At 37.2% G+C, this 23,731-nt stretch overlaps 1 protein-coding gene across 1 annotated transcript in view; it reads right to left on the reverse strand.

The window, feature by feature from the left end:
- Positions 1 to 8,568: 8,568 nt before the first annotated feature.
- Positions 8,569 to 23,731, reverse strand: part of LOC135225281 (obscurin-like) — a 210,438-nt gene continuing 195,275 nt past the window's right edge. The window contains exon 4 of the mRNA XM_064264613.1: positions 8,569 to 13,334. Within this exon, the coding sequence (XP_064120683.1) occupies positions 13,227 to 13,334 (108 nt within the window). The 3' untranslated portion in view covers positions 8,569 to 13,226. The remainder of the gene's footprint in view (positions 13,335 to 23,731) is intronic.

Below are 23,731 nucleotides of genomic sequence, written 5' to 3' on the forward strand. Positions count from 1 at the left end.
TATCTAGGTATTACTGGTGACTGTCCCTTTTATCCAGGTATTAGTATACTGTATGTCCCCTTTAACAAGTATTTCAATGCTGTCTGTCCCTTTTATCCGGTTATTACTGTGCTGTTTGTCCCTTTTTTCTAGATATAACTGTGGTGACTGTCCCTTTTATCCAGGTATTACTGCGTGACAGAAGAGCATTTCCAATAATATACTCTATGGTCTGAGTACATGAAATGGGGTATAATCAACCTGTAGAGTTTATTTGCTGTGTGTGTGTGTGTGTAAACATTAATTCGCTAAACAAGTTTTTATAGTACAGAACACCCCAAATTTAAAGTTCGAAAATAAAATAATTGAAAGTAATGGATGGCCTTCTCCAACGAAAACACACACACACACACACACTTATTTTCTACATCATCTATTCAAATATTTCGAAACCGCTGCCACCCAGCTCGTATGAATCGATAAGTACATCTCTCTCTCTCTCTCTCTCTCTCTCTCTCTCTCTCTCTCAGTTATAACCCCCGACAGATCTCTCCGTTAAAGGTAGAGATCTTTCCATTCCCCGGAGGGCTGAGTCAATTTGTCGACCGGAATCTAAACTCTTTTCCTTCTGCCTTGATTTTCTTTTGGGGTTTCAACCTAGACTCTTCTCGAGTGGCGAGAAGATTTCGAAATATTTCTTTACATTTTAAAATAGCGATGGGGTTGCAGGGAGGAAGAGCAGGCATCCGTCCGTTAAACATCTGCCCAAACCAGTCATGAAGTGCAACCCCTTTCATTCCTTTTACTGTACTTCCTTCCATATTCTCGTTCTTCCATCTAATTTCCGCTCTTTGCTAACATTTGATTCATAGTGTAACACTGAGGCTTTCCTCCTGTTGCACCTCTCAACACTCTTACTATCAATTTCCTTTTCAGCACTGAATGACCTCGTAGGTCCCAGCGCTTGGCCTTTGGCCTAAATTCTATATTCTGTTGTATTCTAATCACGAAATGAGGCTTTCAAGATAGAAACAGCTATGAAAGGAGGATTATTTAAAAACGGCAACCCCGGCTAGGGATTAAGCTGAGAAGAGGAAGTGCTCTTATAGTCGACTGTTTTTACGCTACTGACATGGTAAATTCTTACTTTAAACGTTATTGTATTCCTATGTTGAAATTTTGATCTTCCTATGGCATTCCTTTATTTAGCAGTTTCGTAGTTTCGAGGATAACGGACCCCCTTTACATACTACAGTTCTGGGGGACCACAGATGGGGGAGTAGTCCCCACCTAACCGAAACTGGGGTACCATAAAATCAAAATAAATATTAGTATTGCTACCCATATTACACTGTGAAAATAACAAAAGAAGTGCCAGATGCTCTAGCCATTTTTACCCACAATGCACTGGCAGAAACAAAATCCAATCGTGAGTTCCACTCGCGTGACAGTCGAAACAAACAAATAAATCGGAATGCAGTCCAAGTGAGTTGCGGCATTCGTCGGTATATGTCTCGGCAGAAGTAAGTAAATTTGCTGTAGATATTAATTTGATTTTTGCATTAAGCACATTAAGTAGATTTATTAACTCGGCATAAAAGAACTCCGGTATCATGTACTGATATCAAAGGCAATGACAACTTCATTTCAGAATCTAATTGTATTCGATTAAAGCTTGAAATTTCATTGTCAAAGTTTAAATTTGCTCTATTTTATCTTTGTCTTAATTGGTTAATTTATTATTTCTTTTTTTAGTAAGGGTTCTCTTCTTCCTTTTTGTGTTTCCCATTACCCTTCTGTTACTTCTTTCTGATGAACACCGTAGTAATCTTTGGAAGCTTGAATTTCAAGTCAGTGGCCCTTGTAGTTGGCTTGTTCAATATGATTTGGACTCATCCATTCAATAATAATAATAATAATAATAATAATAATAGCTGGAGCTTGTGAAAGAACTTTAAAACAATCTGCGCTCTCTGTCTGCAATGAAAAGCGTAAATTTTCTCAATTAAATCTTTTGCGCAAACCAGGTGTATTCTTTTAACTTAAGTGTACTATAATATCAAGCTTTTTTAAATCTTATTAATGTAAATTTTTTGCAGAAAACAAACGGATGAGGTAGAAATCTTGTTCACTCACAGTTTACAGCATTTTATTTTAGCGTTCAATTTCCATGTTTAAGAAATCAATCTTTTTCAATTTACTCAAGTCTGGTTTATAATAAATGGCTTGATTAAGGTATGAGTATTAATCTAGCGAGCAGATAAGGGAAGAGAGAGAGAGAGAGACTTTCACGTAAACAGTCTTCAAGTTATCTTAAAAGTCCACCAGAACAATTTTTTTCTTTCAGTCGACAATTGGCAAAGTTGAAAGGTATTCAAATTGTCGAACAATATATAGTTATTGTTAAAAATGCAATTTTTGTTCACATCTTTTTAATAGAAATCGGTCGCGGCTAGTTCTATTCTTGTTTGTATATCCATGGTAATGGAATGCAATAAATTCTTTTTATCTATTTAATGCTTATGAAGTCATTTTATTTTCTTCTTAAATAAAAAGGCAGATGAGTCTGAACAAGAATTAGTTTAGACTTCTGAAGTATATGCCAAAAAACATTCGTCAACAGACCTTTGTGAGTTCTTTGACCTTTTACGAAAAATGAGCAGGATTTCTCTTTTGTTTTAAGCTATGTTGCGACACCTCTGTTTATTTAAGTAGGTCGCCTCAGGTGAGGTTGTGACCTTGCTTTCCTTCCTCCCTAAAGTGTTCGCTCGCTAATTGCACTTCGCTCAAATTGCACATTCGCAAGGCAAGGGAGCTTTGATGTTGCGAAAGCATGCATACTTCAAGTGGCTGGTAATTCTGCTCGCGACGAGTGGTGGTGGGAAGTCCTTGGTCGAGTGGAGGACTCTGTGCATCATCGTTTCCTTGGTTCGTGGTTTGGGATTTATAAGGAATCTTCCTGAGTATAGAATAGGGTCAGTGCAACGCACGTGGTGCACTGTAGGCATTACTAAAGGTAGTTTGCAGTGTCCCTTCTGCCCCTATTGCAATCCTTTTCACTCCTCTTACCGTATCTCCGTTCACATTCCCTTTCTTTCATTTTACTTTCCTCAACACTTTCCTACCAATTATTTCATGTCACAACTACGAGGTTTCCCTGCTGTTACATCTTTAGTACCTCATAGGTCCCAGCGCTTGGCTTTTGGCCTAAATTGTATAGTCCATTCCATTTCATCTTCAGTTAAATTTATCTTCAATATGGCTCCCAATTGTGGTGTTTTCAGATAAATATTTGTTAGATTTTTAGTGTCCATTTTTAGCATTTTCTGTACTTATGCTTTTGGAAATTTCCGTTACCCTTGTTATGTATTGCAGTGCTAATATTCATATAGTTTGTAATTTCACTTAATACTTAAATGTTCATTTCTTACCGAGCTTCTTCGACAGAATCCAGTGGATTCAAATGCTGAGTATTATTATTATTATTATTATTATTATTATTATTATTATTATTATTATTATTATTATTATTATCACCGTAGGTGGGTATTGGCGTCAGTGCACTTCATATGGGTGTACTGTAGGCATTACTTTGCAGCGTCCCTTTGGCCCATAGCTACTACCCCTTTAGTTTCTTTTACTGTACCTCCTCTCATTTTTCTCTTTCTTCCATTCTTAATTTCCATCGTCTCTTAATAATTGATTCATAACGCAACTGCTTTGAGGTTTTCCTCCTGTTACACCTTTCAAACCTTTTACTGTCAATTTCCGTTTCATCGCTAAATGACCTCGTAGATCCCAGTGCTTAGCCTTTGGCCTAAATTCCATATTCAGATCAGATATTATTGGAACAAGTCCACCATTGACTGGAAATTCCAGCTTCCTTAGAAAATGGTGAAAGAAGTAATAGAAGGTAATAGGAATTGCAGAATGAAGAGCAGTTTATAACTGCTCGTCATTCTGCAATTCCTATTACCTTCTTTAAGTCTTTGATCAGGAAAGAAAAAATAAATTAAGAAATAAAGGAATAAATAAAATTGTAAGAAAATTCATAGAATACATAAGGAGAATTGTTTCATGGTAGTCACGCATTGCATCATTGCATGAACTTTCGAGATTCCAGTTGCACAACCTCCGCAAGGAGACTGTTCCATAGAGACGTTAAATCAGATGTAGTTTTGCATAAGTAGGACCTACTTCACTCGTTGAACTCAGCCTCACCATGAATTAAAAAGTTTGTCTTCTACATTCTTCCTTTCGTGCACAAGGGATGGCAGGAATCATTCATCCAGCAGCTCCTACTACTTTTATAATTTCGTTCCCTGTCGTTCAAGAATCTCTCTCTCTCTCTCTCTCTCGTTGTTTGCCGTCCACTTGGAAATCATGCTCAATCGACCACCATCGCTGTCTTAGGCCATAACCCCCCCCTCCCCCGCCCATTTCCACCTCGGCCCCACCCAACAAAACCAATCCATTATTCGCACACTACATTGGACTCCAATCCACTCAAGTCTTGTCGGCCACCTCTTTCTCTGCTTACGAATGTACAGACACGCCTCTCTCTCTCTCTCTCTCTCTCTCTCTCTCTCTCTCTCTCTCCTCCTCTTCTCTCTCTCTCTCGCTCTTCTCTCTCTCTCTCTCTTGTCTCTTCTCTCTCTCTCTCTTGTCCTTCCCCTCTCCTCTCGCTCTCCCTCTCTCCTCTCCTCTCTCGCCTGGTCTCTTGCTCCTCTCTCTATCCTCTCTCTCGTAATAATATTTGGTAATGTTAAGATCTTGCTTTATTACATTTGCATCATTACACGAAGCATTCAAGTAAATGAATCAGTGGGGTGCATACGTTTGCTTGATTGAGGCAATACATTGAATTAATCAACTTCAGAAACTACTCACCATCTTTGACTAGTCAAGACAACCAGTGGTTATGGTTCAAGATTCGTATCATCGAATTCTTCCCCCACCTTTGAGTTGTCATTGACAACAGCAAAGCCAACAAGTTACCGAGTACAGAACGAGTCGGGAACATGTCCTGTGAATATTTCATCGAGGTATCAACAGCGATTACCTGTTAATATTCGACATCACGCACACCTGTCAGGTTTCTATAAACGAAATGGCCATTGTTGTACCGACGTCCCATTGATTCGACACTTTGATGCCGTGTGAGTGTCAAGGTTTTTTTTTTCTTTCTTTCTTTTTTGTGGGGCGAGGGGGGGGGGGCCTGCTGTTGATGTTGTTTTTCTTCTTTTTCTTCTTCTTCTTGTGAAGAACTTGGGGATTTTGAGCTACTCGTCTCCCGTTTTGAGGAACTGTGACTAAGCAATATTGCTTTGTTTTGCGAGTGGTATAGAATAGGGACAGTTCCATATCTCTGTGATCTCTGTGAGGGAGCTTTGCTCACCCAGAATGAAGGAAAGCTAAAGGAATAGAGAGAGATAGACTTGGTTAATGTACGCATTTCTTCTTATAGTCTTTTCGATCTGTTGGCTTCTATCTTCCTGTTAAGGAATCTTTGTTAGGTTTTTATTATTATTATTATTATTATTATTATTATTAATGTGATCGGACACTGATCATTAGTGTGAGCTTCTGGTGATAGAAATTCACTCTCGACGTGGTTCAGAAGTCACGTAATGCCGTTGGTCCCGTTGCTGAATAACCACTGCTTCCATGCAACGTAAAAGCACCATACAAAAAACAAGTATTAGTGTGAGCTGACACTGAATAAATGTTCCAGAGTCTTGAAAACAAGACCACAAATTGAAGAAATAATATATATGTGGTTTTATTTCAAGTTTCGAAGGTCGATAGTGATTTGTCATCAGTTCTATAGTCCTGTTGAAGGGATTATTATTATTATTATTATTATTATTATTATTATTATTATTATTATTATTATTAGTAGTAGTAGTAGTAGTAGTAGTAGTAGTAGTAGTAGTAGTAGTAGAAGATGAACCCTGTTCATATGTAACAAGCCCACAGGGACCATTGACTTGAAATTCAAGCTTCCAAAGAATATATGCTAATTCTTAAAACATAAAAAATGAATAATGAAATTAATAGATAGATAAAAATGTATTAAAATGCAAGGAGAATGGTATTAAGGTAGTAATGGACTCCATCGTCGCTTGAACTTGCGAAGTTCCAATAGCGCGACATACCTTGGAGAGGCTGTTCCACAGTCCAACTGTGTGTTGAAACAAAGGACCTCTGGAACTGATAAGTTAGACAACGAGGAGGCACACAGACTGCGTGTTGGTGCTCTTGTTTCAGAGGCCTTTAGTTTATCCATAACTCGCTTTTCATTATCTGTCATATCGTTACCCGTAACACCATACTACTCAAATGAATTCTCGTTACACCATCCAGTCCTGGGGAGTCCTTTGCTTGCCAATAGCTTCTGTCCTTTTTTTTTCAGTTTTCCCCTCTCCGTTTACACTCTGCTCTTTTTCCTCATTATTTCTTCGTTTCGTCCTTAGCATCCCATTCCGACCCCTTCTCTGGAAGTTTATTTTGCGTTCTATTGTTCAGCACCTCCCCACTTTTAACTGCCTGCCTGCTTCTCTCTCTCTCTCTCTCTCTCTCTCTCTCTCTCTCTCTCATGACCCTTTGTCTTTTAGCTTTTAGCAGCTTGAATCATCCCTTCGCTTTAACTCTCCATCTCACTAGGTATTCTTCGACTTCGCCGTGAAGTCGACGTTTTAGAGAATTTTCTTCGCCTTCTTCTTCTCGTTGAATCTTTCAACACCGCAGAACTTCTAATTATTTCGGACGTTCTTCAGTATCTGATTGATCTGTAGTACTTACCTTCTCCCTCTCCCACTTCTTCTCCCTCCTACTCCTCTTCCTCTTCGTCCTCTTCCGCTTATTCCACTTCTTTTTCTCCTCCTCCTCCTCCTCATCATCATCATCATCTTATTCCTCCATTCCTCCTCCTTCTTCTCCTCCTCATCTTTTTAATTCCGCTTCTCCTCCTTCTTCTTATTCCTTTCATTTTCCTCCTCCTCCTCCTCCTCCTCCTCCTCCTCCTCCTCCTCCTAATCTTCTTCTTCTTCTTCTTCTTCTCTCGCAGCCAGTCTGTGAAGTTTCGATCTGAGATACCCCATTGTCGCGTAGATGGAGTCTCTCTCTCTCTCTCTCTCTCTCTCTCTCTCTCTCTCTCTCTCTCTCTCTCTTTTATAGACATACTGTACACACACGATTGCCTATCTGGTATCAAATTTGTTCTGCAGTCATTTTAAATGTCTTACCTTTACATCTGCGCAGTGTATCAGATGCCATTTATTTTTCTCTCTTTGTCTCCTTTAGTTTCAGCTTTGCTTCATCTTTTCTTTATTCTCATCCGTGGTTTTTATACGAAGGAACTCGTAGGTGGCTGCTGTGTTTGTGGTAAGGTTGTGAGTTTATGCATGCATATTGACTTTTCTTTTTCGATCATTAAATTTGTGTAATTACGTACAATATACCTACACACACACACACACACACACACACACACACACACACACACATATATAATATATATATATATATATATATATATATATATATATATTATATATATATATATACACATACTAGTTGCCCAACCCGGCACTGACCCCCTCTCCCAATCGCTCTCTCCCTTTTCTGTTAAGATAATTTTTCTTTCACATTGCCCAGCATTTTTCACATTTTACATTTCACCAATTCTCACCCCCCCGCCCCCATTCCTATCTGGGCTGAACTTGGACCTAAAGGGAATTGGGAGTGTCTACATTCATCCCAGTGACCTCGGAAACTATGGATTAGACACTAATAGCTGTCGTTTTTGGCTATTTTTACCTGTCAACCCCTTCCGACCCCCTTCTCTCCCCCCCCTCCCCAATTCCTATTTGGGGCTGAACTTTGACTTAAGGAGCATTGGAATTGTCTCTATTTATCACGTCGACCTTCAAATATGGATTAGACACTAATATCTGTAATTTTTGACATTTTATTTTTATCCCCTTCTCAACTGGCTCGCCCGCCCCCCATTTGTGAACGTAGACTTAAAGGGCATTGGGACTGTCACTGTTTATCTCAGCAACCTCGAAAACTATGGATTAGACTCTAATATCTGTCCTTTTGGTTATTTTTTACATGTCCCCCCTTCCCACACCCTTCTCACCCCCCTCACCCCCTCCCTGTTGGGGCTGATTTTGGACTTCATGGTCATCGGGAGTTCACTGTTCATCTCAGCAACCACAAAAACTATGGATTAGACATTACGTCTGTCGTTTTCGGTTATTTATACGTTTCACCCCCTTCCCATACCCCGCCTTGGGTACCAGTAATGTTTTATCACCACAGTATTTTTTTCTAGATGGTAAGGCATATATATACCAATTATAGTTGTAATTGCTCAGTGCATTTCAAAGTTATGCTGGAAAATACACATGCACACACTTCCATACATTCATTTATATATATAGTGTGTGTGCACATTCATTTACATAATGAGATATCCAGTTTCTACCTTGTTCTCAAACTCTGTCTCAGTGACATTCCATTGTGACAAAATTCAAATTAATGTTGTGAATCGTAGGGAAAAAGGTTGCAATAAAACTCATGTTAAAGGATATATATTTATTAAACGATATACAGTGATAGATTAAACTCTTAAGAAACAGGTTTAGAATGTCTTCATTTATTTATCTCTTTTAAAAACAGTTAACAATAATTTATTTATCTTTTATCATCCACAAATTTTGTCAATACTGTACAGCGGATTGTTTGCTTGTGGTATCTTTGGTTGACTGTTGAAGACAGACTGTAACCATGCAACATTTTATATTAACCATGACTAAAACATACAATATATATTTTGATATCCTAAGAAAAAACTTGATTGACGATGATGATTTATATTTTTCGTTTTGATAAAAGTATTCTGATAAACGATATAACGACAACCAACCAACCGATCTAAGTGGCCTCAACAGCACGTGTTTTTTTTCTCTCCCACGAAAAAAATTCGTTTACCTCATCATTATTTTATGTTTTATTTGCATCAATAACAGATAGTTTAGTTCTATATCCTATAGAAAGTGAGAAAAAGCTCCAAAAATCACAGACACAGAAATATTGAGAGGTCTCAAGGAGAGAGAGGAGTTTACAGCACTGACTTGAACTAGGTCCTGCGGGGAGGAGTGCCCGGGGCAGGGTTCCATTCCTGCTGCCTTCTGGGCCAGCTGCCTTCCATGAGCTGATTTTGAACTCAGGAGGAGAGGCTTTTGGACCAGTGGCAGAATTTAAGGAATGACTTGGACCCGGGTAGTCCTCTAGTAAATGTGGACCAGTAAATCCTAGGTTAGGCGGAATATCAGACGAGACGGCCGTAGCCAGGGATCATTGAAAAGCGACCTGGGCCTAGCTCTCCCAAGTACTGACCGTTCTGAGAGGCTCTTAGGATGAGTCATAAGCCAAAGGGCTTCCCCGAAAATGAGTTAACTTCAGCGAAGTTTCCAGGAGTCTAGTTCGACAGGAGGAAGGTCCTGCGAGTGAATCAGGGAGTCCCAATGGGTGAGCTGGACCACCGGGACCCAAAGGCTTCCTGCACAAGGGACACTTTTAGTGGAAAGTGGCTGGACACTAAGTGGTCAGACACTTGTGGCAAGCTGATATTACAGTGGTGTGGCCAAGAAATAGACCTGGTAGCCACTTCACATCCACTCTTTTGTGCCATCCACTTTTAGTAGCTCGTTTGTGGTCTTCCATACAAACGTATGTTCCATCTTACTGTTTTAGTGGCCGGCCACTTAATGGGCAGCCACCTAATTGGCCAGTCACTTTCCACTAAAATTGTCCCGTGTGTGTGGGTAACCAAAAGCTCACCTGAACCAGCAGCAAAGTTCAGGATATGACTAGTGTGGAGAGAGAGAGAGCGAGATATTCCAGAGAGCCTCTTCGACCGGGAAGTACGAGGAAGCGGCCAGACCCAGGAAGGAAATTCTCGGAGAGGCGCTGAGCTGACGATGATCATCCTCCTCCTGCTGTAGGGAGAGGCCTCGAAAGGAATAAATGGAACATCATTATCACTAGAGAAAGAGAGAGAGAAAAAATAAAAACAACTTGGGCTGGAAAACTGTAAATTACATATGCATTTAATCTTATTTGCTGTAGCGAACAACTCTTGTTACTTACTTTGCTAAATTATTGCCTCTTTTTTCTTATTTTTTCCGTCTTTTTAGACCTAAAAAAGCTTTATTTGTAATAATGCGTAGGGGGGGGGGGGGGATTCCACGGTTGCTTTCGACGCATGCACAGGCTTCACAGACCAATGGATTATTGGCAATTACGTAACATTAAGATAAAACGAAGTTTATTACTTAAGATCATTATTATTGTGGTCCAGATGTGCTACTACAACAAGACCTGCCATCCTAATCAAAAATTTGCTTGATTCCTAAGCATTATTATTATTATTATTATCATTATTATTATTATTAGAGTTTAAGATTCGAATGTTATTCGACAGAATACCCATTTTGAGGAAAGTTGAAGAAGTGTCTCGCCCGAGTCTTCTTGTAGTTGGCTTCTGGTAAATGATTGTCTCTACAGACACTCGCGCGCATCTCTGCAGAAGTTTCCAGGTATCTCCTCCCACCACACGCTCCTCTCCTACTAAATCAGATCCTTTATTCATGTTATGATTATTACTTCGCCACCAATGGGACAGTTGCGATCTTCTTTCAGAAATACCTAAACCACTTTTAAGTATATTGTTTTCCTTTTAGATCTAGTGGCGAACAATTTTGTTTTTTAGAGAAATCAAATCCCTTTTTCGTATTATAGTGACTAACTCGTAGTTATGATGATAAAAATGTCTTCGCCACCAATGGGACAGTTACGATCTTCTTTCAGGAATACCTAAACCAGTTTTAAGTATGTCTTTAAAGGTCTAGTGGCGAACGGGAAAACTGACTCTAGTCCTAGGACTGTTTGTTTAGTGAAATAAAATTCCTTTTTCATGTTATACTTATTACATCTTAGTTATACAGACACATATATCTTCACCACCAATGGGACAGTTACGATCGTCTTCCAGGGATGCCCAAACCACCTTTAAGGATGTTTTTATAAGTCTAGTGGAGAACAGGAAACCAGGCTTGTCCTATGACAAATATCAGTCCTAGGACTATTTCTTCAGTGGCGGTTGAAGGAAATCCTTGGAAACTTCATCATCAAACCTCCTCTGTAGATTCATAAGTATGGCCTCCAGCTGAACGGTATCCTTACCATATGTTGCAGATTCCATCTATATCTTTTCTGCCGCCCATTAGCGCACTCTGGTTCAATGTCGGGTACTTTCCTTAGTGGATAAAGAGTGGAAAATGATATACACCAGCGCATAGTCGTTCACGCATTTACATGTACGGTGAAAATAGCTACTGAAAGTGTCTATACATACATTATATATAGCTCTTCTTCTTAGCTTACGTCGTTAAGAAGCCGCGAGACTACTGAAAAGGACGAAGATAGGGAGAGAGGGTTGGGGGGGACGTTTCTCCTTTGGCATTACTTCTGACGTCACTACGTGAAGAGTGAAAACTTGTGAAATGCTTCCCTCCCCCTTCCCCAGTTCCACTGGCCAGCCCTCCCCCTCCTTTTCTCCCTCACGGTCTCACCCTCGCCCTCACTTTCGTTCATCCCCCTCTCCTTTCCTGGGACTCGACGAACCACCCACCTGCCCGTTTCAGCTACAGACCTTTCGAATGGGTTCCTCTTTCCGTGTCGCATACTGCAGCTGTGTGCAAACTCACAGAACATAAAAAAGCTATCAATCCACACTCTCGCTAAAATCTAAAAGTTAAATAGATGATGCTCTAAAGAACACTTTATAATAACACACTATGAAATCAGAGCGTGCGTTCTTGTGTGGCTTAAACCGGAGCGGACTTCTTAGGTCTATACTTTTTAGACTCATCCTCCCACGAGAATCCATCTACGGCCTTCTACTGACTTATGCTGTATCCTTCGACTAGAGAAAGAAATAAAACTTTGCGTTAATGCATTATCTTTCAGACGTGGCCCCCTTGGAGGCCAGTTTCGGTTAGAAAGCTTAAACTGAACTCAACCATGCCAAAACATCAGCCTAGTCGGTACCATCGCGGAGGAGGAAAAGAATATCCGTCTTGCTTACAGGTTTAAACCACCAAGAACAAAACAAGACTTTTTTTTATATATGTGAAAGAAGACGCCCCTCCAATGTTATTTATTTATTTATTTTCTAGAATGATTTTCTGTACGTTTACCCTGACAGGCTTCTGTAAGTCTACAAACCACCTTTTATTTATTTATTTATTTATTTATTTATTTATTTATTTATTCTAATCTTGATGATGACGCTTGTGACAGGAACGCAGACCACGCCAGAATGTCTTTCTTAAATAAGACTTATAATAATGATTTTTGGATGGATAGGGAATATATTCACATTTTATTTCGAAGTTTATAGTAAAAGAATTCTTTATTCAGCTCTTCTAGTTCAGTCTAGACTGTCTTTATGAGTGAAATACGTCAATTTTGAACATAATCGAGAATGAAAAGCATCAAACCTGAAGTAGTTGAGAGTGAAAGCCATCAATTTGCTGTCTATAACACAAACTCAGTTGGATGAAATATAATGTGATTTAAATGCATGTTACTAAGACATTTAATTCATTAACGTCGATTTCTCTAATGTGCTACAATTTTGTGTTCAGTCTGTATTCGTCGAATGAACTCAGGCGTGGTTTTGTGTTCACAAAACGGCCACTAAGCCAAGTCTCATACAGCCTAATCTTCCCACAATTCCCTTTCAACTCGCTGACGCACGGAATCAGTGAGTGACCCTAATTAAGGTGGCGCCATTTTTTATTAAGGTTAAATCCATGAGTCAATTCATCAATCCTACTGGTGCGCCTGCAGCGGCGGTTGAGTTGGCCCGAGGCTGCTGCTTCTGCTTCTTCTTTTCATCTATCATTGTTTACGTTTCACTTTGTCCGAATAGACCTCCCTTTGGTTGCTATTGTGAATAGACTACGCTGGTGATGACGTCATATGACTCGGCTTTGAGAGGGATTAAGTTCAATCATGTGGAATTTTTTTTTTTTGTGATGAATTTTTTTTAATATGTAATTTTTTTGTTGTCATTTAATATTATTATTATTTTGGTAAAACTAACGTTAAATGATGAAACAAGAAAAAAAAATATATATGCGGGGATGGGTGCGGGCGACCTAGGGTCATCAGTGATTGACAGTCGCCCGCTGCCTGTGACCTCGGAAGGTGGCTTGGATTTTGGTGGCTGCCTTGTTCAGCTCAGGGTCAGAAAGGTCGATGTCCACCTCTTCCTCCTGCGAATGTAACAAAGGGAAAGAAAAGTGTTAAAAGTCATTAATGCCAAGGCAACAATGAATGAGTGGTGTGGCTAGATTTATGTAATTTATGTCTTTTTATTTTTCTATACATCTATATCTATCTGTATATCTTGTAATGCAAATATGTATCTATGTATCAAGTTTATGTATTTATATTTTTGAATGTGTAATATATATATATATATATATATATATATATATTAAAATAAATCTAATATATATATATAGATATATATATATATATATATATATATATATATATATATATTATATATATATATATATATATATATTATATATATTTAGCCAAGGCCACAAGAAAAATAAAAGAAGGTACTCCTTCTTTTATTTTTCATGAGGCCTTGGCTAAATATATTGTCACGCGCTATTTAGTGATATATATATATATAATATAATAAGTTATATAATTATATATATATAGTATATTCATATACACATGCATATATACATTCATAAACATAATACATAGATACATATATCATTACAATAATATATATATATATATATATATATATATCTATCTATATATATATATATAGATATATATTTATAGTATATATATATATATGTTTGTGTGTGTATGTATGTATGTATATGTATATGCGCATATTCATTATTGTTTGTTCAGAATAAAGAAATTATGTACACAAATCCAATGTAAAAAATGAAAACAAAATGTGGTTTGGTACTTACTGACATAAGTTATATAAAAATGATTTCTGAATTTGTTGATTACTTAAAATTGTCTGCATTTATTCAGAATGTTTAGTATATGCACCCTGTTACAAAGAGATATACATAAAATGAAATTTTAACATTACAGCGAATACAGAAAAACTTGTCTAGATAACCAGAATAAAAAAATAAAATTTTATTTGGTTTGAAATTGTATTTTGTATTTATATCAAAGAGTGTTTGTTGTCAAATGGAAAATGCTTTATAAAACGCAATTTAGCCTCAACTCGTACTAAAGTACTGTGACGCTATTTACCACTTGCAAGCAGGGAGAAGCACATTAGCCCTGTTCAGGTAATCATGTTGATGACAGCTGCAGACAGTGCCTTGAAAATAGTTAAGGAAGTGGTACTATACCTGTAGAGAACAGTGGAAAAGGGGACGGGAACCAGACAGGCTTAGTCCGTAGGGATTGGTAGAGAAAAAAGTAGAATTTTACCTTAAGAGGCCAGTAAAGGAGAAAATAATGTCGGGATACGGTGAAGGAGAAAGTAGTGTTGAGATGCAGTGAAGGAGAAAGCAGTGTTGATTACAGTGAAAGAGAAAATAGTGAAGGAGAAAGCAGTGTTAGGATACGGTGAAAGAGAAAGTAGTGTTGGGATACAGTGAAAGAGAAAATAGTGAAGGGATTTAGTGAAGGAGAAAGCAGTGTTAGGATACACTGAAAGAGAAAGTAGTGTTGGAATACAGTGAAGGAAAAAGTAGAGTTGGAATACAGTGAAGGCGATGGTAGTGTTGGGGTACAGTGAAAGAGAAAGTAATGTTGTGATTCAATGAAGGAGAAAGGAGTGTTGGAATACAGTGAAGGATAAAGTAGTGTTAAAATACAGTGAAGGAGTAAGTAGTGGTGGGTACAGTGAAAGAGAAAGGAGTGTTGGGATACAGTAAAGGAGAAAGCAGTGTTCCAATTCAGTGAAGGAGAAAGTAGTGTTAGGATACAGTGAGAGAGAAAGTAGTGTTCGGATATAGTGAAGGAGTAGTGTTGGGAGACAGTGAAGGATAAAGTAGTGTTAGGATATAGTGGTGAATGAGAAAGTAGTGTTAAGATACAGTGAAGGAGTAAGTAGTGTTGGGTACAGTAAATGAGGAAGCAGTTTTGGGATACAGTAAAGGAGAAAGCATTGTTGCAATTTAGTAAAGGAGAAAGTAGTGTTCCAATTCAGTGAAAGAGAAATAGTGTTGGAAAACAGTGGAGGAGAAAGTAGTCTAGTGATACATTGAAGGAGAAAATAGTGTTAAGATACAGTGAATTAAAATAGGGATGGGGTACAATGAAAGAGAAAGTAGTGTTAAGATACAGTGAAAGAGAAAGTAGTGTGGGATACAGTGAAGGAAAGTAGTGTTGGGGTACAGTGAATGAGAAAATAATGTTGAGATACAGTGAAGGAGAAAGCAGTGTTGGGGTAAAGGGAAGGAGAAAGTAGTGTAGGGATACAGTGAAGGAGAACTTGTGTTAGTATACAGTGAAGGAGAAAGTATTGTTAAGATACAGTGAAGAAAAGTGGTGTTGGGGTACAATGAAGGAGAAATAGTGTGGAGGTACAGTGAAGGAGAAAGTAGTGTTGGGATACAGTGAAGGAGAAATAGTATTGGAAAAGTGAAGGAGAAATAGTGTTTTAAAACAGTGAAGGAGAAAGTAGTGTTGGGGTACACGGATGTGGGTGAAAGGACTTTGAGAGAGAACAGAAATTGCAAAGGGAAGTTAACGGAAAAGATGGATAAAAAGAGGAAAATGTAGTGTTAAGAGAAGAGTGAGTGAAACGTAGCAGGAGATAATTTTGGAATAAGAAGACAGTACGAGGAGAAGAGTAAGAGAAAGATTAGATAGACAGTTGCTTGACATCAGCAGTAGAAGATATTGAATTGTGACGGTCAGTTAGTGAAAGATGGTAGACAATGTCGTAGAGAAGAGAGAGAGAGAGAGAGAGAGAGAGAGAGAGAGAGAGAGAGAGAGAGAGAGAGAGAGAGAGTAACCTAACTCGAAGTAACTGATGCAAGAAAAAATATTATAAGAAGAATTCCCTTCCGAGAGACCCAAGCTATTCTATAGGACCAGAAAGATCAACCAAAATATGATCTGGAATCTTGTCAGGTTGCTGCTACAAATTTTCCAAAAACCTTCGTTCTGCTTTTATCTACGCTACGGATAAACCTCAGTAACAGAAGCTACGTGAGCTGAGGTATAACTGACGCCATAATTGGGCTCATTAATTTATTCACATCTACCTACAGATATCGACCCCGATCCTAGTCGGGTGTGATAGCATGAACTTTCTCTAATGTCTATGGTAGGTGAGGCATTCTATGAGTAAATGAGGAATGTAGCACAAAGAAAGGACAAGTAAACTAGTAAATGAGGAACTGAGGAAAGATGAGGAATATATCGAGAGGAAAGGACAATTATATATGCGTTTTTCTTCTCAAATTCTAAGTCTCTTTTTACCAAGAGTTTTGGAACAAGCGCTCCTACTTATTTAGCCTATAACTGCGCATCACGTTGTTCTATTATTTTTCATTCCATGCGGTCTACAGTTCATGGACGTTAGATTATGTTTAACAGTCACCTTTTGTATCGTCTAATATCTGATTTTAGTTATTCCTATGCATTTATGATTCCTGAAAGAGAAATGGAAGATTTGATGAAATAACAGGGAATAACACACTTGGTTTCAATAATTGATTAAGTCATATTTCACTGTCTTAAAAATAAATCCCTCATAAAAATAAAGTTCATGTTTTTATAATGATATTAACAAATTATATTTAGATAAGATAGAAGCTCAATGATTATTCTTGAATAAAAAGCTTATTACGTAATAGATGAAGTCGATTTATTAAAACAACTCATTTGTTTCAGGGCGACCTTTATTCACAGTGAAATAAATATAAATTAGAAAAAAAATCATCACAGTTGGCAGAGCTTAAGAGCCAGTCAAAGAAAACTTGCAAAAATAAGTTTCTTTTGAAGACCGGAAAAAGCCTAGATTAATGATTTTCGGTTTTGAAGGTAATTGACTCCATATTCTTACTTAGTTAATTTTTTTGCAATTATATTCTTTAGTGGTTCATTACAACTTTCTTTGGGCTTTATCTCTAACTTTTGCGTCTAATGTCAGTCGAATTTAGTAACAAACAATGAGTTCGTTTTCCGTGTCAAGTATTGTAAAGAACTTGCCTGTCTTCACAGGCAATCTCTCTCTCTCTCTCTCTCTCTCTCTCTCTCTCTCTCTCTCTCTCTCTCTCTCTCTCTCCAAACTGGAACTCTTTGTAGCTTGTATTAATAGTTAGAAGACTGTTGTGTAATATTGTGACCAGATGAATGTCTCCATAGGTCTAGGCCTATGCTAGATAGGATAATGAGTTTTTTTAGTCTGAATCGATGTAAATTTAATTAGTAATTGTCTTTTATATTTAGCTTTAAAATTGTGTATTTTTCTAATTACATGTCTATTGTAACGTATGTGACTTGGTTCAATGATAAATATACCTTTTAATACCTTTTAATGAAGGAAAATCATGTCTGTTCACGTAGGCAAATGATTCGACCAAAGTGATAACTTTTCGGTGGAAAGCATCATCTTAAATAAAGAAAAAAGAATGCTCGTGTGACGTCGCTTAAAAATTAATAAATAAATGTCATTCTAAAATATTGTATATTTCACAAGAAACGCCATTACAGCCTCTTTACGGTGTATCAAAATGCCAACGGTTACCTACGTATGCAGTTGCCGAAACCAGGTGGCAAAAGACCTCGAGTTGTCCCGTCAAGTGCAGTCCTATAGTTTTTCGTCTTCACTTATACCGTGTAATATATTTCCAGGAAACTACTCTCAAGTTGTTCCTATTTTAAATTTGGTATTTCAAAGGAAAGCTTGTGTACAGTGAAGAAAATTATCCAAAGTGTTTGTTCAAACTGAAATTAAAGACTCGTTCAATCTCGAAGGCTTAGGTGACATAGGTGTGGTGGTGAAACGTTGATAGTCAGTTACGATATCACGTGCTCTCTTTTCGGAATACTTTCTTGCTGGCGAAATTTTGTTCTCTCACTTTTCCATGGGAAAGGGAAAGAAATATTGTGGAAGAGCAGAAAAGGATAAGGACGAAAGAGGTTGATATTCAGTAAATCAGCTTGAAATCCATTGTAACATGGAGTCAAGGCAACTGTAACGGGTATTCCCAGGAACTTGAAAAGTGTTTCCATAATTAAGTTATTTTGGTATAGCCAATTTTTTCTTTAAATCTAGCTTTTACGAGTTTTATTTCCCGAAGGCTACGAAGTATATTTTTCTAAAATACCGGCATCATAGTTTACAGTCCTGTCGACTGAGGTAGGACTCGGTCTAGACTTCAATAGACCGTTGAATTAGCATATTTGCTTCTGTTTTGTTTTATTATTCGACGAAGAGAAGTAATGTTTCCATAGGTTAGGCCTATGCCAGGTAACATAACGTTCATATATACGGAATTTTTATTGTATAGGTCTAGCTACTGTAATGGAATACGTAATAGTCTTTATATTCAATTTATCGTAATTCGAGTTAAAACAAGCTTCAATTACAGAGAAATATGTTTTTCAGTTAATAGGTGAATTGCATATATATATATATATATATATATATATATATATATATATATATATATATATATATATATATTATATGTGTGTGTGTGTGTGTGTGTGTGGTGTTGGTGTGTTGTGTATTGTGTGTGTGTTTATTAAACACAACTATAACTATAACGTTGCCTTTCATTATTATTGTCAACAATGTGTTTACAAAGTGGATTCTTTAGCGTTACTTAAGTCATTTCCAATGGGAAAAAATGTGTTTAAATCTCACTCTTCGTCTTAATGTCCATTTCTACGAACATACGAGTATAACAAAAATCAGACTTGAAAAGGGAGAGAGAGAGAGAGAGAGAGAGAGAGAGTGAGATCGAGAGAGAGAAGAGAGAAGAGGAGAGAGAGGAGAGAGAGAGAGAGAGAGAGAGAGAGAAATGAAAATGTGACACTGTTTTGCGCGAAAGATAGTTGATCCCGCGGCAAAAGATTCAGGGGTGGATGAAGGGCGTATATTCACCCGAGGGGCGGAATGACCATCGGCCTTCTGCCGGAGATTCCTGAAAATTGTTCTAGCTTGCGGACGTGTCGCCATTTTCCGTCCTTTTGTTTGACGAGGGCGAGACATTGTCGCCAGATTAAACACCTTCGAATTACAGCCATAAAGGTCTCGTTCTCTCTGCCCGCGTTTTTAATCTTTTTCCTGCTCCGAGTGGGCGCGCTCCTGCGCGTGCTTTCATGAGATGACAGAATTTTATATGAGTTTAAAGTCTCTGGCAAAACAAAGCTTTTTTATTTTTATTATTATTATTGTAACATGAACCCTATTCGTATGGAACAAGCCCAACGCGGGGACCATTGACTTAAAATTCACCCTTCCAAAAAATATGGTGTTCACATGAATGAAGTTATAGAGGGTAATAGGAAATACAGAAGGAAGTGATTATTTTATAAGAAATTACTTATTAAAAAAGAACAGATAGATTGATAAATTAACAAATAATTATAGAAGAATCTAAGTAAATTATTAAAATTTTTAATATAAGGAGAATTTTTACAAGCTCACTTCGAGATACACTATGACTTCAGCCTACATAGCACACATCACAGATTCTACGTTCCCCTTTGAAATTTTGCTGATGGTTGGCTTTTTTAAACTCAAGTAATATATATATATATATATATATATATATATATATATATATATATATATATATATTATGATTTCAGAGATTTTGATGAGCTGCAGAGAATTTCAATGTTTAGTTGTCTTGTTATTCTGAAATAGCGTGGCCGTAGAAGAAAGCTTATTGTAACCTATGAGAAATGGTACGATTTACATGTTTGTGTCTCATATATATACTAATATATATATATATATATATATATATATATATATGTATATATATATATGTATGTGTATATATAATGATATTTTTTATTATGATTCCTAACAGTTCACAAGTATAGCCTGCAAAATTCAAGCTAAGTCGCCATTTTAACTTGAATGACCCTTCTCTGATGCCCAGTTTTCTTCTTAGGTCGATAATCAAGAGAGAAACAATAGCAAAATACAGCAAAGGATAATAAGGAGTTGAGAGAATGTGCCCCGGAGAGGCTGCAGAATATCAGAAAAAGGCGAGAGAGAGAGAGAGAGAGGATCGACTGGGTACTTGGACTCCTTTTAGATTGTATTACCAAGGGTCTCCTTGCGCAAGGACTCACTCACCCACCTCCTCCTCCTCCTCCTCCTCCGCCTCCTCCTCCTCCTCCTCCTCCAGTCCACATTGTCACTTACCTGAGAATCCACTCTCTCGAATGATTTGCAGTAGATTATGACCCAGCTCTTTTGAAATATTCTCAAGTTTCACTACTCAGAAGAACCAGTGTCCAGGCGAGAGAGCCTCCTACACTCGGCCAGGTAAGAGAGCAACTAGCCATGGCCTTGTTCGTTTGCTGTGAATATTGTTCATTTGTCATTTTCATTTTCAAGACCAATTTTCTTTTTCGTTTGAAAATACTGTAGATTTAAGTAGTTAATGTTTTGTTTAGCGGATTCATACTTTTCCTTTTGATGAATATATTAAAAAAAAATAGTATAATTTGTAACCTGCACATTGATAGTCATCAAGACATTTATTTTCTCTTAGAAATACTGTAGAAATTTTAAATGGCTAATATTTTTTTCACACGTTACTTTATAAAGCAGATCCATAGATTGCCTTTTAGTAAATATATTTTTAAAAAGTAGCATGATTTTGAAGAAGTGCGCATTGAAAGTTTTTGCAAATATTAATTACCCCACGAAGACATTTATTTTTATATTTATTTATGTATTTATTCATTTGTCCATCTTTTCATATATTAATTTATTTACAGATTCATGCTCAAGAAGTCATAGTCTCAGCAAGATATTAGTCTAGACGAAGCTGACTGCTGTCTGGGGTAAGATAAATTATTTCATCTATTACCTTAAATGATTTTGACCTCGGTGAAATGTCGTTTGGTTTTATACGGTTTATGAATAGGCAGTTGATTTATGACTTTGCCCATCAATATAATGATGCTCAGACTCATAGATGGCTTGGCGAAAACATTTGTTTATCAGCGTCAGTGGCTTCTGAAATTCGAAAGTTATCTTGCATATTTATTGGCTGTATATGTGCCATCAGGAGAGCCTCTTGGTATTAGCTAGTTTTATGAATTAATTAATTTATTTATTTTTGTTGTCTTGGATAGGTCGTTTCCAGGTCATTACTAATGTTGAATAATGTCGTCAATTCCATGTTGAAAGCGTCAAAAGTTTTAAAACTTTATTTATTCCCTACGAAACACTGAGCAAGCCACGTTTCCGATGTCTCTGTATAGCAATCCAAACGTTTTAGCCACAGAATCGCAAAGATGGAAGCGTGAACTTAAGATGTTCTTGAGATCTTCCCCGCCGGGGGTTAGCTCATGCGGTGCACAGTAGGCATTGCTTATGGAGGATCTTTGCAGCGTCCCTTCGGCCCCTAGCATCAACCCCTTTCATTCCTTTTACTGTACCCTTATTCATAATCTCTTTCTTCCATCTTACTTTCCGCAATCCTCTCGTAACAATTGATTCATAGTGCAGCTGCGAGATTATCCTTTTGTTACACCTTGCAAATCTTTTTACTGTCAGTTACCGTTTCGTTACCGTTTCAGCGCTGAATGACCGCTTAGGTCCCAGTGCTTGTCCTTTAGCTTAAATTCTATATTCTATTCTACTTAAAATGTTAGCGCCTCAGGGGCGTGATCGGTATGGTCTTGGCCTGCCACCTCGGTGGCAGCGAGTTCGATTCTCGGGCATTCCACTGAGGGGTTATAGATGTGTATTTCTGGTGCTAGAGTTCACTCTCGACGTGGTGCGAAAGTCCCTGTGAAGCCGTTGGTCCCGTTGCTGAATAACCACTGGTTCCATGCAACGTAAAAACATCATACAGACACAAAATTAAGATGTTCTTAGAAATGTATGAGGAGCATCGGAGTTCAATCATTTCGGTTTATGGAACTCCAGTTACGAAGCTTAATAAGCCCTTTTTATAACTCATCATGGGTAACCAAATGACAAAGAAAAAGGACCTCCCATGGGTGACAAATGAATTCCAGATATGGAAAGAGAGCTCTATTCTTGTTAAACGTTCTAATTTGTTATATCAAAAACGAATAAATGATACAAATTTAAAGTTTAAATGTTAAAAAGACTTTCAAACTTTATTCTTGATTATTATGTCCGTTTTGCCGAGCCAAATTCGCCATCGCATATTTTATATTGTTTTCTGTGCTTCGTGTATATTGTTTTCTGTGTTTCGATTAAGATATGCTGTTCACATCCATTCTGTCATAAACAGGCAACGGATCATTCCACGCCACGGTCATTTAACGCTAGTGATATAGACAAAAAATCATTTAAAATTCGTAATATAAATTTTGGAACCAGTATTTGCTTGGGATTTTTCGGATTAAACATACTAATATATTCCGTATCAATAAAACGGCATACGACTAAATTAAACAAGGTTATGAAACATTTGTTTCCCACAAGTTTGTCTTTCTGATTACGAACATTTGTAGATAGGGGGAGTTCTTTTACTTCTTCTGACAGAGAAATTCTTCCAGAGAGAGAGAGAGAGAGAGAGAGAGAGAGAGAGAGAGAGAGAGAGAGAGAGAGAGAGAGAGAGAGAACCGTTGTTCCAGCGCCTGGAAATGTAATTCCAGGAAGTGCTTGGGCATTTTCTTTTCCTTTATTACATCCCGCGAAAAATATAAAACATAAAAAACAAAGCAGACAGCCTCCTTCGCATGAAATACTTGGTGTTCGTTTGTGTGTGTTTGTATTTTTTTTTCTCTCTTTGGGAAGAAGTATCTGCACTTTAATTGTTCTGTTTATGTTTGTGTTTTTCATTTCCTTTTCGTGAAATATTTTTCTTGTTCGTTTTCTAGTTCATGATTTTACAGTATAATTACAAATTTACTATTATAAAATCAATATTAAGAATTTGCTGTTAAATTACGAATTGACTCTTAGAATTTGGTGTTAATCACGAATTTTCTATGAGAGTTTGCTGTTAGATTACGAATATACTATTAAGAGTGTGCTGTTAAATTACGATTTTGTTATGAAACTTCGAATCTATTACGAATTTGCTGTTAAATTGCGAATTTGATGTTAAACATCGAATTGACTATTACGCATTTGCTGTTAAATTACGAATTTATTGTTATACTTTCAGTTTACTAATACGAATTTGATGTTAGATTACGAATTTACTATTAAATTGCGAAATTAGTGTGTACTTATTTGACCTACTGTGGCTTTATTACTTAAAAGGAATCTAAAGAGTAAAGAACAAACAGGAAAGAATTTGCTATCGAGAATTTACTATTAAATTACGAATTTACTATTATGAATTAACTGTTAAATTACTTATTTACTATTACGAATTTGATGTTAAATTACGAATTTACTATTACAAATTTACTGTTAAACTACGAATTCACTATTAAAGTTTGATTTGACTATTACGAATTTGCTGTT

This window comes from Macrobrachium nipponense, chromosome 20 (assembly GCF_015104395.2).
Source record: "Macrobrachium nipponense isolate FS-2020 chromosome 20, ASM1510439v2, whole genome shotgun sequence".
In the NCBI taxonomy this organism is placed as follows: Eukaryota; Metazoa; Arthropoda; class Malacostraca; order Decapoda; family Palaemonidae; genus Macrobrachium; species Macrobrachium nipponense.